Source organism: Eurosta solidaginis, chromosome 5, assembly GCF_040869045.1.
Source record: "Eurosta solidaginis isolate ZX-2024a chromosome 5, ASM4086904v1, whole genome shotgun sequence".
Classification (NCBI taxonomy): domain Eukaryota; kingdom Metazoa; phylum Arthropoda; class Insecta; order Diptera; family Tephritidae; genus Eurosta; species Eurosta solidaginis.
In genome coordinates, this window is record NC_090323.1 from 227,195,507 (window position 1) to 227,212,861 (window position 17,355).

The 17,355-nt window shown below is 32.8% G+C and overlaps 1 protein-coding gene and 1 long non-coding RNA gene across 5 annotated transcripts in view; one reads left to right on the plus strand and one right to left on the minus strand.

The window, feature by feature from the left end:
- sls (sallimus) overlaps positions 1 to 17,355 on the plus strand; it is a 223,826-nt gene that overhangs the window by 48,462 nt on the left and 158,009 nt on the right. For 3 of the 4 annotated variants that reach the window (XM_067788666.1, XM_067788669.1, XM_067788668.1), the window contains exon 15: positions 6,921 to 7,050. The exons of the other annotated variant lie outside the window; for it this stretch is intronic. In XM_067788666.1, the coding sequence (XP_067644767.1) occupies positions 6,921 to 7,050 (130 nt within the window). The remainder of the gene's footprint in view (positions 1 to 6,920; positions 7,051 to 17,355) is intronic. 4 annotated transcript variants of the gene reach the window in all.
- On the minus strand, positions 7,355 to 17,163 carry LOC137252654 (uncharacterized). The gene is made up of 3 exons (XR_010953643.1): positions 17,014 to 17,163; positions 14,848 to 15,091; positions 7,355 to 11,021 (listed from the first exon to the last, which is right to left on the minus strand). It is a non-coding gene; the product is annotated as an uncharacterized lncRNA (long non-coding RNA).

The following is a 17,355-nucleotide window of genomic DNA, read 5'->3' on the forward strand; positions in this document are numbered from 1 at the left end:
ATACATACAGCATACAATGGGTCTAATAATTTAAGGCCAGTAGTGATCCACATATTCATTAGCATTTTCAAAAAATGTAAGATTTTGAAATCAAAGACGAGAACCGGTTTGGAACCTAACTGGTCTTAAACCGGAAAACCGATTTTACTATTAAATAACTGAACCATTAGCTGAACCGAAATCATCTATACATATTTGATCCGGACCTAAAACCAACCACCTTTTGCGATCGATAAATTTATAACTAGTTTTGTTTGTTTGTTTGTGCCATTTGGCATTATTATGTGGATATTGATGTAATTTTAAAAGAAATAGTAAAGAATGATGCCAAGGGCAATAGTAGATCAATAATAGGAAAAATCAAACCGTGTGATAATACAAAACGACTTCCAAATAATATAGGCCATATGCATTCAAGTCTTGAAGTATATTTTTAATAGTAATCACTTGAAAATTATATTGATGTTTCAAGTGATTGCTTTGAAAACAGTTTTGATAGCTTTAAGCATGCGTATTAAACGTTTGGAATATTAAAATTTTGGAATAAAGTTCAGATAAAAAGTTAGCTGAAGTGGCCCAATATATCATTGGTCCTTCAACACATGTTTCAGAAGAAGAAGCGTTTCCATTACTTATACTAAGTAAATATGAGGGCTAAAGTACACACAAAGACATTTTTTATTTCATTCCGAACCGTTGAATCGACGGAAAACCCGGTTTAAAGGACTAAAACCGCTTTGATGAGTCAATATACAACTTCAAAACTCTTCGAAGGGAAACGATGTTGTTGTTGTGTTAACAGTGCTTTGTCCCCTTCAATGGATGCGACCACTCACAAATTGTCATCAAAGTCCTCTAACGGAAGTCCAAGGAAACTAGCAGTTTCAATAGGGGTGGATCATAGGGAAGTTGGTGTTATAGGCATTGTGTCCACACTACAATTGAAAAGATGGTTGGTGTCAAATTTTCAACCGATTCACTGAAAAAAATATATCCTATTTCAATACCATTTTTATGATATCTACATTGTAAAGACAAAGTCAAAACTATTTCTGGTCCATTTTTTGCCCTATATCTCGTAAACGAGCTGAGATATCTCAATAATTTACCCTATGTTGAAGCTCTCATAAGCAGTTCTCCTATGACACTCATATTGTACAAAAACATTCGAGGGTCACTCGAGTCTATACTGTTTTTCTGCAGACCCTAGTTACCTAGCGGATTTAGATGTATCTTAAACTGTAAGTTAGACCCGGATTAACGCAACGGTTAAAGTTGCAGTGATTTCTATAGAGCCAGACTGCCAAAAATTCTAAAAGCTCTTGACTTGGGTTCAATAAAAATGATCGCCCACAATAATGATTATTATCATACATTTTTGTTCCCAACGTGCAGTTGTACAAAATGGTATTATTAATTTGATTGAATAACGGTAGGGTAGAACGTAATGGCATAAAGGTATCGAGATAAAGACTTCCATATATCAAAATTATCAGCATCCAAAAAATTTTGATTTACCCCTGACTGTACGCCCGCCCGTCAATTAACACGATAACTTGAGTGAAAACTAGGATGTTTTTACATTTGGTGTACTTGTGTATCTGACCCAGTACAGATCCCTATTGAAAATGGGCGAATTTGCAAAATAGCCACGCCCACTTTTTCGATATCGAGAATTTCGAATAATGGAGAAAATACTATAATTCATTACCAAAGACCGATAAAATGATAAATGGATTGACCATGTGAAAATAGAAATTTGGGAAAGTTTTGGAAAATGGACGTGGCACCGCCCATATTTTTCAGAAGAGAACTTGAAAGTGTCCTCAGCTATAAATCCTAAGCTGTGGAAAACATCATGTCGAAATTTGGCAGGGTCCCTACAATTAGACATGACTTTATGAAAATTAACAAAATCGGTTTGCGACCATGCCTACCTTTAAAATAAATCCATATCGAAATTTTGGAAAATGCAATAAATGGCAGTGTTTGGCGAGCGCTCCGGGTGTATTTCTGCCATGAAAAGCTCGCAGTGAAAACTCATCTGCCTTACAGATGCCGTTCGGAGTCGGCATAAAACATGTAGGTCCCGTCCGGTCAATTTGTAGGGAAAATCAAGAGGAGCACGTCGCAAATTGGAAGAGAAGCTCGGCCTTAGATCTCTTCGGAGGTTATCGCGCCTTACATTTATTTTTTTTTTGTTTTAATAAATGCGGTAATTCATTATCAAAGGTAGATACTGTGGCCAGTAATCATAGTCGAAATAAAATAGAGTTTTATTGGTTTAAACATGGTTCTAAATTAAATATCATTTTAAGTCTGTTGTAGTCCACTTAAACACTATTTTATCTCTAAAAAAGTGTTTTAAATTTAAAATGACATGAGCCCGATTTTAATTTTTTTAAATAGGTTTTAAGTTGGTGGTGTGCTATCACAAGTTACGAGGAATTAAACAATTTGCTATTTAAACGCGATGAACTTAAATGGAAGTGGAAAAAGCCTTCCCCGACAAACAAATATACGTCAGGAGTTAATTTATTATACCTAGAATGCGTATTAATATATTTGTAACGAAAATTACAGAATCTTAAAATGTGCGATGGTTACTTGGCTCCACATATGCGAAATCTTTAATTAAGACTATTCCGCATTCAAAGATATTTGTGAGTTTTGATGTTTTAGTATCTTTTGAGGAAAAAGTAGTATCCTATACTGATTTTGGCATTAAATTTAGAAATAAATATTCAATAGAAGGGATTATTTACCACAGGCGTCGATTTTTAATACAGGTTAAAAAATTTCGGAAGCAATAATACTGTGACGAATATTAGCAACACTAAGGGATAATATCATCTCTAAGCCAACACTAAGCAGTGACTTGCATGCACATCAATAAATCAATCATTATGTTTATACATATGTCCATACAAGCAGCGGAGAGCAACGCACATACACTTGAATATATCTGAGATACTCCCAAAAGTAGGCAATAATTTGTGCAAGTAGCACTCACATATACACGCGCATATGAGAAGCCATAAACGTAGTTATAGCTGGTAACTAACTAGTAAATTCTGGAAAAGAAGCGCCTAGAAATATGCCAACGAGGAAACCAAACAGTATAAAAGCAGCAACAGTTGAGGCACGACAAGTCAGTTTGATTTAAGCAAGCTATCAGTTGCGAAGTATAAGTGTTATTTTCAAGTAGTCTAATAAAGACCATTTTTGCATTTTTGAATATTGGTGTTATTTATTCAACAGCTTAGTCATTCGAACGTTAGTGGAAGATTTGAAATAAGCGGAATTTCAGTAAATTCGTTACAATACGAAGGCAGCAAAGTAATATTTTTACTTTGTCAAGATATTTTTGAAAAAAAAAAAGTGTACGACTTTCATGTGGTTGATGTAAATTTTTGTGATATTGTTGTACACAGAAAAGAATTAACTAAAAAGACGTTTTGCGCTGATACAATTTCCACCAGTTTCGCAGCCGTTTAAGGGTAATTATTCGGTTATTTGTGAATATCTATTAATAAAAGAACAATTGCTTATTTCCGACTTCTAATTATTGAATTACATTACAGAATTCTTGAATTCAATTCTGCTGGCAAATTCCTTTTGTATCTTCTATTCTCCTTTACATTTGCCAATTCCTCTTAAAAGAAAGCGTGAAATAAAACACGGAATACAACAAGAATTAGCAACAAAAATTTGAAGAACTGCTTGGTACGGGCGCTGCTGAACTACTTCCCCCCTTTATCACCCTCTTAGTCTATGTCATGATCGACTTGATTTCGATGATTTTGTAATGTAAAAGGGACTTACACTTTGCAGGTCTATGTAAAATGGCTCAACATTCTAGGTCACTTCTTTCCTATGGAAAACTATACTAAACTCCCTTTATTTACGCTGACTTAGCGAAGACAAACCGACATTTGATTTAACTTGATTATCATTGAATATCCTGCATACTTATTAGTATCGAGGTTAGAGATACCCCTATTCGGTTTCGGGTCTATTAAATTAAACGGCTTTAACGGTTAGGGCCACCTAACATTTAAGGTTTGCATCATTTTGGCCGTCACATCTGTCTTAATGCAAACAACTTTTCTTTACAACATTCTTAGAAACTATATAAACTATTCCATATGAATACGAGTGTATGAGTGGATAGTCTTGTTGCTTCCTTTGCTTTAAGGAGCCCAAATCCGCTTTAACTACTTATTCGTTTATGTTGCGAGATTTAAATTATTTTCTAGGAACTCAATTAGGTAAATTTTCTTTAAATAAGTATGTTCATGTTCAATTAAAAGATTGTGCACTCAATTTTAAATTGACGGCTGATAAAAAAACAGCGAATTTTTACAAACCGTTTGCTAATAACTTTTAAATATAATTAAATGATAATTAACCGCCACCGGGTTATGACCAAAACGAGTTTTCAGGTACTCCTTGGACAATTTTTGTGGTATTGTAAGAGTTTTTGTCAAGTAAAAAATTACCATTTTTTATACGTGGAGTCAAGTAACCACGGTTGTAACGAACAGGGTGAACTTTTAAAATTTCTAAAAAATTTCTTTATAGCGCCAATCAATACCTTTTTTTCATGCGGATACCCTGTCCATGCTTATTTTAGCTGAAAACTGTGTTTATTATGTCTATAACAGACCAAAATTTTAAATCCCATTTTTAATTTAGGCAAGATTTTAACTAAAGAGTATTTTAGTCAGCGACTATAATTACGGGCCTGTAACTTGATTATTTGATTGACCTTATGACTTAAAATAGAAATTTGGTAAATTTTAAAAGGTGGGCGTGGCACTATCCACATTAAGAAGAACAAAATCTAAAAGCTTTTAACCCGTATGCCAAATCCGTAGAAGATATTATATTGAAACTTGAAAATGACTTTATGACGAGATAAAGAAACTTGCGAACATTTTCTAAAATGAGCGCGGCACCGTCCACATTTAGGTTAGGTTGAACTGCCCGGTCCATGAGAACCTCACATAGACTGATTGAGTCCGTAGTGTTACCAGAAGTTTGTTTTAACGGCCAAAATGAAAAACCCTATCAAAAACCAGGACCTATGTTATAAAATAACTCCGTCCTCTTGGCAAATACTAGAAGCTTCCTAGGACTTAAACCACTTGCTGCTTCTAGATATGACAGCTGTATCACTCCTAATAGCTGGAGTCTTAGCCTGGCAAGTGAAGGCCACGAGCACAGAACGTGCTCGATCGTTTTCTCCTCCAACCCGCAGTTCCTACATCTGCTATCACTGACCAAGCCTAATTTAAAGGCATGTGACGCCAGAAGGCAGTGTCCAGTCAGAATACCCGTCATGAGTCTACAGTCCTCTCTTTTTAATGATGGAAGCAACTTTGTTAGTCTAAGGTTGTAAGACCTACACATAATCTTCGACACTTTACAGCCCCGCGCTTGAACCCACGCCTTTCCCACTTGGTCGATCATGTGCACCTCTCGCCTTCGCTTCATCTCGCCCTATCTAATTGGGACGTCTACGGAGCAAGCTTCAAGGGATGCGCCCTTTTTAGCTAGTTCGTCCGCTTTTTCATTCCCATCTATTCCCATATGCACTGGGACCCAATATAGATGTATGCTTCTCCTTGTCCCGATTCTCTCCAGAGACGGCTTACACTCTAACACGCATTTAGGTGCTGTGCTATGCGAGATTATTGCCTTAACTGCTGCTTGACTGTCAATATAAAAGTTAACACGGTTGCAGCTTAAGCTATTCTCTTCCAGGGTTTCTACTGCTTTGGTTACGGCTAATATTTCCGCTTGGAAAACGCTACAGTAATGCGGCAGCCTGTAGGATCTAGGTTAAACTCTTACTTATCCAGAATCAATGCCGACATAATCAATGATTTCTTGCTTGCATGTGTACCCAAATGACACAACCCATCTTTTTAATTGCAATAAGGAGCCAGCGCCAAATTTTTCAGTGAGAGCAGCCAAGAGCGGTCTTAACGTAAACCTTAGTAAGACGGAGCAGATACTGTTTACTTGCAAAATCTAAAAACCATAGTTTCAACTGCCTTCTCTAAATGGTAATGCCCTCACTCTCTTTTCAAGAGTCAAGCATCTGGGTGTCGAGATATACAGCAAGCATAGCTGGAAATAGAATATAGAATATACCCGCGCCAGGTATGCCTGTCGCAAGAGGTGACTAAAAAACCAAATTGATTCAAGCGATGGGTTGTGTAGCGCAATTTATAGCTGCTCCACCCCAATTGTGAACCTTACCTACCCGTGGCAAATGCTGTTTCTTTAGCAGACGAGGCACTGGCAACCTCAATTTCCTCATGGATCTAGAGGGTGGGAGGGCAGTATGGCCTTGAAGGTTTCATGTGGTCATACTAAATCGTTCCCGCGATGGTCGGGCTGATGCCTTAGTGGTGCTCGTTACCGGATCGTACCGGATCTGCATTCGGCAAAGGACCATCAACATCGACAAGGCCTTCGAGGAGTGTCCATCGCTACAACAACAACAAAAATAGCAATTGGTTTCAGGCGAATGTGCATCAAAATGGCGCTCCGTGCGCTACTCGGGCTCGAAACTTTGGTATCCGGGCCTCGTAGCAACCAACCATATTGGTACGTTTTGGTTTAGTTTGAAGTTTTTTGGAACCTGATAGCGAAGGAAGATATGGTTCAATCACTCAAAGTGAAAAAATTCCACTGAGAATGGATAGGAGACTGTAGTTATATTATAAATTTAGTGGTAGTGGAAATTTTGAATAACCACCAAATTTTTTAGTTCATAAAAAGCAAGACTATAGTTTTTTGCAATTTAGACTACAATACTGGATAATGATTTTATTTACATTTTTTACGCTTTCGTTCTAAATATGACTTACAATTCTACATTTTTTTTTATAATTTCTTTATTTCAGATGATCTTCGATGGTAACAGTGCCGTACTACTTATTGGAACAACGTATGAAGAGGATTCTGGCATATTTACTGTACGCGTTACCTCATCAACTGGACAGGTCGAGTCATCAGCTAAGTTGACCGTTAAAAGTAAGGCTTGAATTTACAAATAAGAAATTTTAGAAAAAGAGAAAATCATAAAATAATAGTGAACAAAAATGCAAGCACAAAACGTTTACGGACATAGCCTGACGAAAGCGAAAGCAAATACCTAAAAATCATAAAAAAGCTGGCTTTGCTAACAATTAAAAGAACTCAAATTAACAAATAAGAGCGCAAAAGAACCGAAACGTTGATGAAATGCAAAAACAAAAGCAAAATCCAAATAGTAAAACAAGTGTTCACGATAAGTAGTAACGAATTACAGATATTTGAACGAATAAGCAACAACAACTAGTCGTAAAAAGTTTGAAACAATATTATCTACGAACGAAATTTTATTAAAACAATTATTATTATTATTATTAATATTTTATTATTATAAAAAAATGCACAAAAAACGAACATAAAAAAAGTATATAACAGAACAGAAAATATTTTTACTACTAACATAAACAACAACAAAAAAGAATGCAGCTTACCAAAAAACGAAAATAAAAAATACTAAATTAAACATTTTATAAAATTAAAATAATTTTATTTGAAATTTCTTGCATAGCAAAGAGCGGAAATATTGCTTAGCGAATATTTTGGATTGTTTTGTATAGCTCAAACATGTTCCATTGCATGCCACATGCACAAATGACTCACTCAATTGTGGAATATAAGTGGAGTGTGTTTACAAGATTTTTCTTTGCATATTTTACGGCAATATCGTTGCATGAACGCATACAAATTCAAGTGCATAGCGGTGTAACACGCACACACACACACATTTACAGCCGACTGGCGCGTGTGTTATACGTGGTTTGTTAGCTCGTACACTCGCACGTGTGTGTGAAGTACACGGCGTATGAGTAACATTCGAATGCCTAGCAGAAATGAGTGGTAAAAACGTAAGCACATACACACACATGCATACTAGAGAATATACACAAGAAAAGTCACTCAAAGTGAAAAAGTATTCTAATTCTGGCACACATATAATCATATTTTTTTTATAAAATGTGGAGAAATCGTGAACAGCATTTTATAAAATTTGGCCAGGCAGCCAACGAGCTAAATATGTGAGCAGCAGTGTGTGTGTGTGTGTCATAGAAGGCAATATTTTTTGCGGCCGTGCGCAAAACGCACATTTTGTCTAAATAGACTGGCAAGTTAGTGACTACAGACAACTTGTTGAAATATGTGTACAAAAACAATTTGACTTTTAACATGAAATATTTATTAGCGCAATATTTTTTTGTAACATATAAATATTTTTCACCTATGATTTTTTTTTTGATGTATGTTTCTTGAAATAGGTATACATACTGACAAATAAACACTTTAGTGACACAATTTTTTTACAATGCAGCCAAACAGTCAGGAAGCCGATGTTAGCTCAACTGCAATGAGATCTGTCATTGTAGCCTCTGTATGTATGTGTGTATATGCACTTGGCGTAAGTAATTAGCAGCCCACCTGCCTTAAGAGCAGCCAAATAGTGGTGCACATTGGCATCTAAAGAGGCACAATAGAAATTCGTGCGCAAAAATTATGGATGCTGCAAAACGCTATGTGCATTAAAAAGTATCGGACATATGCATATACATACCTACATACATAAGTATATAATTTATAAACTTTCATGCATATAAATATGCATTCATATTGTGGAACGAACATAAATTCAAATATGAAAATAAAGCCACACAAAAAATTTTGACTTGCTATTTAGCGTCGCATTATCTGCTGGTGCTATTGTCATGTTGCGCTCGTGCCCGTTTCTGTGCACGGTGTTAGGCAAGCTGTTTAGCTATTTTTCAATTCATAATTATTTTTTTTTTTTTGTTATTTTCAATTCCTACATATTGAGAAAAATAAATGTATAATTTATGTAGATTTAAAAATGTGTGTGTGTAGATTTTCGACATCTTTTGTTTTTTAGAATTTCTGTTTAACATAAAGTAATTTTAATGGGTTCAAGCTTAGAGGGGATTATAGCTTTGGCTATTTGGAATTTTGTGATTTTTTTTTCTATTTTTAACATAGCTATTTGTTGAATTTTTTTTGTAAACCTTACACCTGCATAGCAGCGATATTCTACACAAAATCGCTAATAAATAAAAGCAACTTACACAGAAATAGAAAAACCAAATTCTTACCACGCTCTTTGCGAGCCGCTGTTTTAAAAAATAAAAAACCAACATTTTTTTGTTAACGCTAAATTTATAATTTATTCTTTTATATTAATACATTTTTTTCAGTAAATTTTTTTTCGAATTTATTTTGTTTATACTTTTGAAATTTTTTGGCATATTTTACATTTTTTTTATTTTTTCAATATTTTTCCTAAAATAATTTTTTTTTCATTTCTTTTAAAAATGTATTCATGCGTATATTTTGATTCTTATACATTTTTTTTTTTTTTATTAATTTGTTTTCGATCTTCTTTTCAAAATATTTTTCAAATATCTTTTTTTCGATATTTTTTAGCAATGCTTTTGCAAACTTCTTCAATTTTTTTCGATTTGTTAAAATTTTTTTTTAACTTGTTTTAAAATTTTTTTTTTTTTTTGAAATATGAAAACAATGGGGTTTTCAGAGAACAATTTAAAAACAAATTTGTTGTTAATATATTGTTGCTTTAAAAATTGTTAACCGCTAAATATTTTTGATGGACTTTTCTCCAACACAACATTTGCAAATTAGTTTTAGACTTTTTTGTAAATTCATTTGTAGTTTTTTTAGATCAGTCCATTTTCAAGAACTTAAGACTTTTCAAAAAATTTTAATTTTCTATTAGAAGTTTTAAGACTTTTCAAATCTGTAGACCACACAAATATGTGCATAAGACTTCAAAGAATAATTTTGGCAAAGGAAAAAAAACTATTTAAAGTTTTTTTTTCTAAATTTGTTTTGGGGGTATTTTTCATTTTCAGAAATAATTTCCTAAATTTAAAATATTCTTTTAAAATATTTCTTTTATTTATAAAAATGTTTTTAATTTTTTCTAAAGATTTTAGAAATTTTGTTTCGTACTTTGAATTTTTAAAAATATTTTTTATAATTTTTTAATTTTTTTTATATTTTTTGTAAAAGAAATATTAAATTTTTTAAAAATCTCTGAGCAGTATTTAAAACCCTTTTATATATTTTGTATAAAATTCTTAAATTTTTTTAAACATTCAGTAACAGAGAACAATCATTATTTTTAAAATAAAAATATTTTCACAAAAAAAAAAAATGGCATTGCTGGCTTAAATGCCTAACGAGTGCAACAACACCCCCCTCAATATACATAAACACGTAGCAGTTATTGCAAATGTTGTAGAAAAACAAAAAAAGCAGCTATTGTTGTTATGCCGCCCAAGAAAATTACAGGTTTTTCAACGCCAACATCAGGTGATTTTCTCGTCATAAGAACAGAAATTCGTAAGGTCTATAGCACTGGCTGTTATAGTTGACTTATTTCGCTATACATATGTATGTATCCATATACATATATACATACATATGTGTATGCATATATTTCGCAATGGCAATTAGGTTCACTCTTGTTTGTTTTTCTAGCCATTGCTTCAATTTTTGGCACTTATCCTAATGAATCATTATTCGTATGATTAGCCAAAGGTAACAATGTTCACATTTTATACTTGAATCATTTAGTTGGCATTTTGCAATAAATCTGAAGTATACATATGCATGTATGTATATATTTCGTAATAACATTCCGGAAAATAAAATATGCTGTTTAATTATTTTATGGTACATTTTTCAACAACAGCCAACACGGTCACCGGCGACAGATACTTATGTACATATAGATAGATATGTATATTAGATAGTTAGATATGTATTTATTTTTAATTTTTTTGACTAGCCACCAACCAGCTCCGGTAGCTGTTTTTGTTGTAGTTTTAGCAGCATCTCTGGTACTCGACTTGATTATGTGCTCCATTACCTTTGCTGTTGCTATGCTGTGGAAAGAAATTTTAAATTAGTATTTAGCGGTAACAGAGATAAAATAAAAATTGTAGAAAAAGAAATAGAAATTTGGAAAATTTTTTTAAATTTTTAATTGGAAAATATTAAAATACTTTGAATTAAAAAAAATTGTTTTAATTTAAAATTGTTTAAGAATTTTGTTTTATTTTTGCTCACTGCTTTTTAGCAAAATTTTATTGGATTAAAATAATAAAAACATTTTATTTAGAAAACATTAAAAAAAAAAACAATTTTGATGATTTTGCAAAATTGTAGTTTAAAAACAAACCAAAACTAAAATAATTTTTTTTTAAATTCATAACAAGCAACAAAAAACAATATTGTTTCAAACTTTGACTACACTGCGATGCATTCAAAATATATTTATAAACAAATACACTTATTTTATCTAATATTATTTAAGTTAAATCCCTTTAATTACTATGCCGTTACTCAACTGCCGCTCCATATTTATTGTTATGGACTTTAAAAAGCCGTTTTGCAAAGCATTAACTTGCCACTAAATCATATCATAATTGTGTAGGTTTGTCCTTATATACTTACTATTTACTATGATTTGTGTTAAAAACATTTATATTTTTTTAACGTTTTGAAAAAAAAAGCTCAAAAAATTTTATAAATTATTTTCTGTATAACATTAATAATGCTGCATGAGTTTTTATAATTACTTTTTTATACATACCGCTTCATACTAATATTTTGTTTATTAATTAATGCGTTCAATTATTTACAATACAAATTTGCCTTTATTTTTTATAATTTTTGTAGTATTTTGTTGTTTTCAGAAAATAAAAAGAAGCAGAGCTTTTTCGAGCTTTTTTTGAAGCTTTTTCCCAGCGCTATTTTTAGAGCTTTTTCTGTTTTTTTGTTTACACGAAGCGCTTTACTCACAAATTGTGTAAGTAGAAACTAACTTAAAAATTAATCATAAAATACTCATGCGACTAGGGTTTAAGTGCGTCACTTGAATATAACTGCAGTTTTATTCATTTTCAACAATTTTTTTTTTTGTTTTAAAATTTTAAAAACTTTTATTTAGCACTTAAAACAAAAAACTATTTTTAAAAAATTCTTCAATGTTAATTTGTTTGCTAAGTGTTTGTTTGATTTATTTAACTATAAATTAATCACTGATTTTTAAATATTTATGTCTGTATGCCTTCTTTGTAATAATTTAATTGTTGTTTATGTTTATATATACACATATATTTTTTTTTAATTTAATAGCTATTAATTTATATTTTTAATAAAATACGCAATAAACACAAAATATTTAAAAAAAATTGCTAAATTTATATAAAAACACTACATTTTTACTTGATTTTTTTTTTTTTTGTCTTCAAATTCAACGTTTATATCACATTTTACAGCTTTTAAAAAAATGCTTAAAATGTATGTTCATTTAGCTTTATTTGCGCCAATTGCTGTACATAAACGCGCCAAAACACTTTTTAGCGAACAAAAATTATTACCGGCATTTAACTACTGTACAAATACAACAAGCAAGGTAAGTAAAATTTGCGAAAACAAAGCAATGAAAAAAAATATAAACCAATTTTTACTCTCCTTTTTTTAATTAAATTTTGATTTATTCCTTCACGAACATCGTTTTTTTTTTTTTTGCGGCAAAAAAGTTCACTCTCAATACCACCCAATTTAAATATCTTTCACTCTTGAAGCGCGGCAAGCGACTGTTTTAAAAATTTTTATTTTTCTTATTCGATTTGTCTATTTTTGACTATATAATTCACTCGTATCGTAATCGCACGCTTCCCAATCGGCCATCAACATCGGCAGCAATATTGCCTTATTGTTTGACAGCAAATCAAGCAACATTTTTCAGCACACCGCGGCACACCTTCTAAAGTTTTGTACATACATACATATTTACCTATACAGATATGTACATATGTACATATCTATGTATGTATATATGACAGGTGACGACAACCGCGACGAAAACTTCGCTCACTATATATGTATGCATAAGCTTGCGCTCATATGCATATACATATATGTGTTGAGGAATAGATACACCCCGTAGGAAAACTTTAACAAATATCTGCATAGGATAAAGTGTACATTCAGCAAAGAAGAGCAAACATGAAAATTGTAGGTACATTTAATTAATGAAAATATGTTGCTCACTTCATTCGTTTAGTCTCTAAAAATAACTTTTCACCTCAAAAAAACATAGTATCAGGTGTCACATCCAGAGAACTAAAAATATGCCAGTCGACTCATCATAAAAATCATTTTTAAATACTCTTCCAATATATTATAAAATCCACATAAAACACTCTAAAAATGTATTTTCAAATTTGCTTTCAAAATCGATTATATTGTTATTACTTTCTTGTTGTGGATTAGATAAGAAATTATTTAGTTAGTATAATGATACTAATACAGGAATGTGTCCAATCTTAACAAAAAAAAAAAACGTTTGCGAAGAAATCCCATAATGATTTTCAACTTTATCCTGCTTTCCCTGTTTCGCAATGACGGACGCCGATTGGGAGCACCAAGGGAGGTCAATTCTTCCTCCAACTACTTCCCCAATTAAGTGGAGCTTTCCTCTTCTCTGCTTCCCAACTGCGGTGTCGACTGAAATGCTATCTTTGCCGAAGCGTATTCTTCTAATTGCACAACATGACCTAGCCAGCGAAGCTTTTGGTTTTTAATCGCTGCAGTATCTTCCTATCTGCGTAAAGCTCATAGAGCCCATCATTACTTCTCCTTTGATAATCGCCGTCGGCATTACAAACAGGACCAGGACTTTCCTTCGAACACTCTAAAAGCCATCATATCTTCTCTTAGCACCGTTCATGATAACGACAGGTATGATGATCGACTTGTAGAGCATGATTTTTGTTCGTCGGGTGTGGGCTTTACTTTTCAATATAAGTTGGCAAGAGTTATTTTACGTGTGATTTCTAAGCTGACATTATTTTTGCTGTTAATGCTGGTTTCCAATTTAACGAAGTCCGACACAGTCTCTTTTTCATATCCTTCAATAGTGACTTAGGTGCAAAGGCGCAAATTCGTCCATTCTTTCTGTTTATCTAATCCAGAGAGGGCAAAATTCTTGGCGCATTTCTTAAGGCCCATAATATGTATGCTCGTATAATAGACTCAACGATCACGGTTTAGTTCTGCTGATGGAGTTGTCTTCCCCAGCATTATGTTGAAAAAATCTCACGAAGGCAGTCGCCTTATCTGAAACGTCTTTTGGTTTCGGATGGCTCGGAGAGATCCTTCCCAATCCCTACGGAGGTAGTGGTGTCGCTAAGCGTCAATTGGAAAATTATTGATAAGACTGCTTTGAAGTCGACAAAATTATGGAAAGATGGAACTTCTAGATATAACCTACGCGATATTAATCAGGGTGATCTGGGGCCATTGAAGTCTTGCTCCCATCCGATCGTATTTTGCATGGGATTTACATGCTCTTTACCATTTCTTCGGCGCCCTGTTTGAACAGCTCGTCATCACCTGACGGCTAAGTCACTTTTTAGACGGGATATTGTCATTTCTATTCAATTTTAGCCGGCTGCCGGAACTTGTTTTCCAGTATCGGCGAATAGGATATCGGGTTTATCTTCTCCCTTACTAACTTTGAGGAAAATACCTCCCCCCAAAATTTAAGCACACTCTGTACGTCAGTTACCGGTCACCACCATCATTCCTTCAAAAATCTGCCATGGTCTTGAAACCGTCCGTCATCCGCCAAATTTTTTGGTAGAATTTTCGGGTACTATTGCTGAAAAACTTTTTTCTAAGTATTTTGAAATTACTTACCTGGGCCAGAACTTTCGGTCACACCACGCCAGTCGCCGTAATGAGTCATGTTCATTTAAATACATAGTACGTTGGCATATGGATGTCCGACATGGATCTAGGATGAGTGTTAAGGCATAGGTTTATACAAAAATTGACTACATGGCATGCTGTTACGTATGTATGTATGTATATACATTGGAGTGGCCTTTTGATGCAAAGCTATTTTCAAATACGCCCCTCATATTGCGACACAGTATTGAACCTAAAAGAGACAAAATTTAAATTCCGGCTTAGAAATATCTAACACGCCTGCTCTGTGCCAAAAATATGTAAACTCTTATATGTGCATTTGTGACCCGGTCTTTGAAAAGGTGGCTTATGACTCAAAAAAGAAATTGCGAGAAACAGCTGTTAACAGCTTTTTTTTTTTTTTTTTTTTTTTTGTTTTGAGTCATAAGCCACATTTTCATAGACCGGGTCACATTTAATATTCATAATTTTTTTATTTTGTAGTTTCTTAAGTCGTATACTGTTTCCGTGGTTTTTACTATAAAGTTTCATTAAAACATTGCACATACGACGAACGGGGACCTTGTGAATTTTACAAATACTTCACAATTTACTTTTAGTTATGCAAGTCCATTCGTTTTAACTTAACTACTTGCAGCGGCTCGTTTTCACTCAAACGATTGATATTCAACTATCGAACTATTTCTAGAAATTACTATAAGTGATTGCTCCAACTAGTACTAGTTGTTTCTACCACCTCTGAGCTATTGTAATTTTAAAATTAGTTTCGATCACTGGTCGCCCTGATTCAGTAAAGATATGCGAAATAAGTTTCAAGTAAACAATTTTGTTATGACTGATAATTTATTCTAATATATAAATTGAAGACACACTAAATTAGTCCGTCATCATTATCAAGGATGAAGAAGTTGGGATACGCCAAAAAAGAGCTCATATTGTTACATATAAGAATACGGAAGGAGGTAGTGAAATGACCTAGATGACTCGACGTTGTCGGATAGAATCGTAAGCAAAGGAATACTGATACTTTCCGAATACTAAATGCTTTCCAGATATTAGATAAAAAGTTTCTTTGTAGCTATAAAACAAATAAATCAAAAAGACACGTCAGGTAATGAGACAACTGGCGGAAATGAGTCCTAAAATAATTTTCATACAATTCGTTGTCAGCTGAGAGGTGTATCAACCTATCTAGTCAGCAAAATCGAAAACGGTGTACTTAATTATAATTGTGTAGAACAGTCTATGGGAAGAACTCTTTTTAAACACTTTATTCGAGAAATTTTTTGAAGAACGATCCACCTTTACTGTAGATATCGTCAAGCGGAATTTTTTTAAAAAATTCTAAGACAGGGAGTTCTTTTAACCAAATCTTTGATAAGATACTAACATAGGCTGTTTCGAAAATTTATAGCCGCGGTAACCGACTTCTACCAAAGCTTTAATCTTTAAACTTTTTTATCAATTTATAAACGTGAAGCCATGCTGACTTCTATTTAATGCACTTCATCAAAGCTTTCTTCTTAATAAGTATTTTTTTTTTATTTCAAAATTAAATAATCTGGTCTTTTTCTAGCTACAATCCACAATTTTTTCGTGTGAGCACTATTGGCAGTTTTTAATTTTTTAATGAATCACTTTGGCCACTCTAATGTACACACAAATACGTGAACGTACTAGGTAAGAGCCAGAAGCATTGAAATGCTCTTTATTGACTTCGTCCATCGCCAACTATCATCAACGTTCGAATTCTCAAGAGGAAATTTTAAATTTAAGAAATAATTTCGAAATCGTAAAAAAGTTTTTTGAAAAAACAAACTGTTTACATGTCATACAAGCGCAACGTGCTGCAAAATGCTATAAATCATTTGTTGATCTCAAACTATTCATCTTCCTATGTAATCTTTTAATTCGTCTATCAAGAAAAATGTTATCGTTTCTTGTACATATACTTGATTTTGTTTTTGTTTTTTTAAGAAATAATAGATAAACACATGTGATACTTTGTGCCAATTTCAATTAACGTTTTTCGAAAGAAAATTATTTTATTTTATATTTTCGTCAATGAAAACTCATCATAGAGATATACTTGAAAAAAACAAGAAAGCTACATACAGAAATGCACTTATTTAGTATGTATACGATTTTACTTACGCTTACTGTATTCATTATATACTCGTATATGTCATATTTGTATGTACTAGCACATACATATGTATAAAAAAACATGCACATACACAATAGTGTCTGCCTTAATGGTTGTTGATAATTGGTTTGTTTGATATAAGTAGCCGGTGACGCACTTTTGCGGTTGATTGCCAAATAGACTCTGAATGCATCATTTAATTTATTTTATTGACTTTGTTGAAGAATGTATAATTAAAATAATTTTTAAATTTACGAAAGTGTGGTTAGTAATTTTTTTCATTTATAGATAGCACGGTATAATTTGACAATGAGACTATGTTTCCTATAATTTGCTCAGACAAGGGTCAC